Below are 6563 nucleotides of genomic sequence, written 5' to 3'. Positions count from 1 at the left end.
CTCCCTCTCTCCTCCTCCTCTCTCCCTCCTCCTCCTCTCCCGCTCTCCCTCCTCTCCCCCTCCCTCCTCCTCTCCCTCCTCTCTCTCCCTCCTCCTCTCTCCCTCCTCCTCCCTCCTCTCTCCCTCCTCCCTCCCTCCTCTCTCTCCCTCTCTCCCTCTCTCCCTCCTCCTCCTCTCTCCCTCCTCTCTCTCCCTCCTCCTCTCTCCTCTCCCTCCTCCTCCTCTCTCCTCCCCCTCCTCTCTCCCTCCTCCTCCTCTCCCTCCTCCTCTCTCCCTCCTCCTCCTCTCTCCCTCCCCCTCCTCTCTCCCTCCTCCTCCTCTCCCTCCTCCTCTCTCTCCTCTCCCTCCCCTCTCCCTCCCCTCTCTCTCCTCTCTCTCCTCCTCCTCCCTCCCCCTCCTCTCTCCCTCCTCCTCCTCTCCCTCCTCCTCTCTCTCTCCTCTCCCTCCCCTCTCCCTCCCCTCTCCCTCCCCTCTCCCTCCCCTCTCTCTCCTCTCTCTCCTCCTCCTCTCTCTCCTCCTCTCCCTCCTCCTCCTCCTCTCCCTCCTCCTCCTCCTCCCCTCCCCCTCCTCCCTCTCCCTCCTCCTCCTCTCCCTCCTCTCTCTCTCCTCTCCCTCCCCTCTCTCCTCTCTCTCCTCCTCCTCTCTCTCCTCCTCTCCCTCCTCCTCCTCTCTCCCTCCTCCTCTCTCCCTCCCCCTCCTCTCTCCCTCCTCCTCTCTCCCTCCTCTCTCTCTCTCTCCTCTCCCTCCCCTCTCTCTCCTCTCCCTCCTCCTCCTCTCTCCCTCCTCCTCCTCCTCTCTCCCTCCTCCTCTCTCCCTCCTCCTCCTCTCTCTCCCTCCTCCTCTCTCCTCCCCCTCCTCTCTCCCTCCTCCTCTCTCCCTCCTCTCTCTCTCTCTCCTCTCCCTCCCCTCTCTCTCCTCTCCCTCCTCCTCCTCTCTCCCTCCTCCTCCTCCTCTCTCCCTCCTCCTCCTCCTCTCTCCTCCTCCTCCTCTCTCCCTCCTCCTCCTCTCTCCCTCCTCCTCCTCCTCTCTCCCTCCTCCTCCTCCTCTCTCCTCCTCCTCCTCTCTCCCTCCTCCTCCTCTCTCTCTCCTCCTCCTCTCTCCCTCCCTCCTCTCCTCACTTCCCAGGTGTTCTAGCCGGGCCTGTGGCTGGTGGGTCTGTGGGCAGAACCAGGTCTAGTACAGGGATGTTCCCAAACACCATGCTGTTGGGTTCAAGCTCTCTGCCCTCTTCACCTCACTCCCTGTGCCACCCACCATCTCACCCCCTGGGCCCTGGCCCCACCTCCCTGTGCCACCCACCATCTCACTCCCTGGACCCTGGCCCCCACCTCCCTGTGCCACCCACCAATCTCACTCCCTGGGCCCTGGCCCCGCCTCCCTGTGCCACCCACCATCTCACCCCCTGGACCCTGGCCCCACCTCCCTGTGCCACCCACCATCTCACCCCCTGGGCATGACTCCGCCTACGTTGGGACCTTGGGAGTCCGCCCCCTATTGGTTGGGATCCGGGATGGTACAGCCCACTTCTACGGGAGGGATTCCCCCTCTGATGGCACCTCGGGGTGCCCCCCCCTATGTGGGGGCTGGAGTGGCACAGCCCGGTTCAGCTGCGGGGAAGTCTCAGGCCGGAGCGGTTCAGTTGGGAGGGTCCACTCCAGCGGCCGGAGGGGGGGGCACAGCTGGTCACTGGGTCGGCTGAGACCAATCAAGGACACGACCATCCATTCCTGTTCTGACGGCTTGGTTTGTCTCCAGTCACATGACGTGAGACAGACGTGACGTGAGACAGACGTGACGTGAGACAGACGTGACGTGAGACAGACGTGACGTGAGACAGACGTGACGTGAGACAGACGTGACGTGAGACAGACGTGACGTGAGACAGACGTGACAGACGTGACAGATTTTCCTTGTTTATTCTCTTTTTTGATCAAATATTTTATTTTCAATTTCAACAAACAACACATCAATATCAATAATAAATAACACAACAACAATAATAATGCTAAAACAATAAGAAATAATAAATGTGTTATTTATCAATCAAGACTAATAATACCAAATACAAAATAAAAAATATAAATAATAAAGACATCACAAACAACACAAAACACATTGGACATTCCTCCCCCACTCCCCAGACCGCCGGAGCCCCCAGGACCAACGCCCCACCCCCACTCCGCCACTAGATGGAGCTCTTGACCCACTCGGCCGCCGCAGTCCACAAGCCTTTCACCAAAAGGGCAGTAAAACAGCGAGCAGCTCAAATGGCAAGAAGATAAAGTAGTTATTATTATTATTATTATTATTGTTGGCTGCTCCGCCCCGGCCGTCCCAGTGGCTGGTTCAGGAACACGTTCAGGACCGACTGGATTATAAATTATACCTCAACTGTCACGTTTGGCAAAGTTCCACTTATAGTCACGGGCCGTCTTCTGGTCATCCAATGCATTTTGAGTGTTAATCTTTCTCAGCGCTTTACATCCATATTGCGTCGGTTGGTGTGAAACTCTGAGATCGGGTCCCTGTTTCCTCTTGACTGAAATGCTTTACAGACTTATGAATAAAGCATAACAACGAGAAAAGGTTTCTATGTTTTAGGCTAAATGTACAGAATGTCTGAGAGACGGAAGGAGAATATTCTGAAGCAGGATTTGACCAGATGATCAGCATCTCTCGAATACCACAGATCTTCAAACTGTATGATAATAATAACTATAATAATAATAATAATGATAATAATAATAATAATAATAATAATAATAATAATAATAATAACTATAATAATAATAATAATGATGATGGCAGACGTGTTGTGTGTACACAGGCCTGTGTGTGAGCGACTGAGTGAGTGAGTGCACGCACTGCGTGTGTGTTTTGTGTCTTGTGTAAATAGTGGAAGTGTTATCACAGTTAAACCTTGAAAATGATATCAAGAGTGTTACAATCATAACTATTTATTGATCTATTTATTGATTGTTTTATTACTCGATTATTTGTTAATTTGTTGGTGTTTATTTATTTATTTGTTTGTCTATTTATTTATTTATTTGTATGCAACACTTGGCCTCCAGTAAATATATTTGACGACAGCATTTTGCTCTTATGTCACAGGAACCTGATCACAAGAGCAAAATGGCATAACGTATGAATATGGTCAGTTGCACACATCACATTATTGGCTGTCTTCTTTATATATATATATATATATATAACTAATCTGATTGGACACAATATCTGCTCCTCACTGTCAATAAACCTGACAACCAACGGTGGCTTTATATGACCTGTTTTTCTCTTTGTTGTCATTTTGTATTATTTTGTCCTATTCGATATGTCGTCTCTGTAAATGCTGACACAGGGAATACAAACTGAACACAAGAGACACTATTGTACACAATGAAATTAAAAACCAAATTTGAACATGTAATTTCTTCTCGTTTGTGTGTGTGTGTGTGTGTGTGTGTGTGTGTGTGTAATGATGGGGGTTAAACACAATACTGTGTGATGATGTGGGTTAAATACAATACTGTGTAATGTAGGGGGTTAAATACAATACTGAGTGATGACGTGGGTTAAACACAATACTGTGTGATGACGTGGGTTAAACACAATACTGTGTAATGACGTGGGTTAAATACAATACTGTGTGATGACGGGGGTTAAACACAATACTGTGTGATGACGTGGGTTAAACGCAATACTGTGTAAGGACGGGGGTTAAACAATACTGTGTAATGACGTGGGTTAAACACAATGAATGAATGAATGAAAACTTTATTTAACAGATTGCAGAATGGGTACAATACAGTACGGCTCAATACACACAATTGTTAAGGGGATGCAGACCTGAGAAAGACGTTTGTCTTGTTTCCATCAGGGTCCCCCATTTTCAATTCATATAGACATTTATGACATACACAACATACATGACATTTATGGCATAGGGACATATAGGTATTTAGTACTGATACATTTGTGACATAAACGGTATTCAAATATACAGTACTGTTACCCCTAGATCCTGACAGAGTATATACATATGATGGGGAGGGGACTGTACATTAGGAGGGGGTGGGTGGGTTGGAGAGAAATATACATACGGCGGGGAGGGAATATATACATGCGGTGGGGAGGAGACTGTCTATTAGGAGGTGGTGGGGGTTTCGAATTGCAGCCTCCCGTAGGTGCTCTTTAAGAGCGGTTTTGAATGTGGGTAGGGATTCACATTCCTTTACAGCTTTGGGTAGGGCGTTCCACATTGATGTGGCATAATTGCGAAACGTATTTAGTCCCTTGTTTGAGCCGAATCTGGGTTTAACATGATTTGTTGAGCTTCCTCTGGTGTTGTGGTCATGGTATTCACTGACCTTTGGGAAGTATTTTGACATGTACATGGGTACCTTAGTGGTGTAGTGTATCTTGTAGACCAGGCCCATTGCAAGTTGCTGTACTCTTTCGTCTACTCTAAGCCATCCTAGGTTGTCAAAGTGGGCAGGGGTGAGGTGGGTTCTAGGAGTAAGGTCAAGCAGTAGTCTGACCAGTTTGTTTTGTGATGTTTGTAATTTTGTTTTTAACACCTTTGAGGTGCTTTGGTACCATGAGGTGCAAGCATAGTCGTAGTACCCTTGAATGAGTGCTCCTGCCAGAGTCTTCAGGGTATTCTTGTTTACCAGAGAGGAGATCTGGTACAAGAATCTAGTTCGTTGGTTGACTTTTTTGATTACATTGGATGCCATTTTGTCACAGGAAAGATTTGCCTCTAGGATGGAACCTAGCCGGTATGTAATTTCTTCTTTCCTTGTGACAATATTGTCACCCACTGTAACTGAGAAGCCGTCGGTCTTGCTGAGTTTGTTATTTGAACCGAAGAGAATGGACTCTGTTTTACCCAGGTGTAATGATAGTTTGTTATCAGCGAGCCAGATGCAGATTTTGCCTAGTTCCGAGCTGAGGGTTTTTTCAACCTGTAACTTGTTCTTGTCAGAGACCAGCAGGGCTGAGTCGTCCACGAACAGGAACAAGTTGCAGTCACAAGCTGACGACATGTAATTTGCATAAATTAGGAACAGTAGCGGTCCTAGTATGCTTCCTTGTGGAACACCACAGCTCACTGGGAGGGGGGGGGGGGGGGGGTAGGGTACCGTTTACCTCCACCATCTGTTCTCTCCCCTCTAAGTAGGATTCAAGGACGTGCACAGGACTTTAGAGGGGCAGGTGCTCAAAGGCTGAAAAGGGCACTGAGCCTGTGCTATTTTTGGGGGCCCTTTTTGGGCGGGGAGGGGCCTTTTTATGCTTTTTGGGGGGTTTTGGTGATCAAATATTGAATATTGAACTATAATAATCAGTGCAGGAGCTCACTTATCCTTGAAAGACACCTTTATCACTGACTTAAAAGGCCCATACATCTCCATAAATGTTCAGGGCGGAGGGAATAAGTGCTTACCCTACAGACCCCAAGTCTGTTAGGACAGCAGACTCGGTTGGCACTGCTCAAAACTTTTTTAATAGCTTTTAAATTAATTATTATCTTTATTTCATTGTCTTATTTTTCTTTATTTCTATACATTTTACTTAAATATTTTATTATAATTTGTATCATTGTTTTATGTATTTTTTTTATCATTTTATTTGTTCTTTTTTAATGTCAACATATTATTTAAATTATTGTTCTGTTGTGATGTCACAGTATGATGTCATAATCAAACATTCTAGAACATTTGTGATGTCACAGTATGATGTCATAATCAAACAATCTAGAACATTTGTGATGTCACAGTATGATGTCATAATAGAACATTCTAGAACATTTGTGATGTCACAGTATGATGTCATAATCAAACATTCTAGAACATTTCTGATGTCACAGTATGATGTCATAATCAAACAAGCTAGAAACATTTGTGATGTCACAGTATGATGTCATAATAGCACATTCTAGAACATTTCTGATGTCACAGTATGATGTCATAATAGAACATTCTAGAACATTTGTGTACATTATATATTCAACAATTCTCTCAGAAGCTCTCAGATCTCAGAAGACAAGTGAAGATCGCACTTGTTGTTTCCGGCTACTTGTCTGTAAGCTTGAATATATTCTGTAGATACAATTTAAAATCCCCACATGGAAAAGGAAACAATGTCCTGTACAATCCTTAATGAGCTGCCTCTGGAGGGAAGGGTCTGTGATGTGGTTATTAAAGTCAACAGCACTGAGTTGAATGCCCACAAGGCCCTCCTGTGTGACTGCAGTGACTATTTCAGGTAAGTTTAGCTTGGTTCAGGTTAGCTTGGTTCAGGTTAGCTTGGTTAGTAAACAGATACCATACTGTACTTTTACTGTAAACAGATACTATACTGTACTTCTACTGTAAACAGATACTATACTGTACTTATATTGTAAACATATACTATACTGTACGTCTACTGTAAAAAATATACTATACTGTACTTCTACTGTAAACAGATACTATACTGTACTTCTACTGTAAACATATACTATACTGTACTTCTACTGTAAAAATATACTATACTGCACTTCTACTGTAAACAGATACTAT

General features: G+C 45.8%; 1 protein-coding gene across 1 annotated transcript in view; it reads left to right on the top strand.

Moving 5' to 3' along the window:
- Positions 1 to 1457, top strand: part of LOC311239738 (uncharacterized protein) — a gene marked incomplete at both ends in the record, with an annotated part of 42062 nt that extends 40605 nt beyond the window's left edge. The window contains one exon of the mRNA XM_084338434.1: positions 1126 to 1457. Coding sequence (XP_084194560.1) covers positions 1126 to 1457 — 332 coding nt within the window. The remainder of the gene's footprint in view (positions 1 to 1125) is intronic.
- Between the last annotated feature and the right edge of the window lie 5106 nt (positions 1458 to 6563).

The sequence above is a fragment of the Notolepis coatsorum genome (genome assembly GCF_963971535.1).
Source record: "Notolepis coatsorum genome assembly, contig: SUPER_13_unloc_1, whole genome shotgun sequence".
NCBI classification, from domain to species: Eukaryota; Metazoa; Chordata; class Actinopteri; order Aulopiformes; family Paralepididae; genus Notolepis; species Notolepis coatsorum.
Note: the sequence above shows the minus strand (reverse complement) of the source record. Positions and strands in the feature narration are given on the sequence as shown.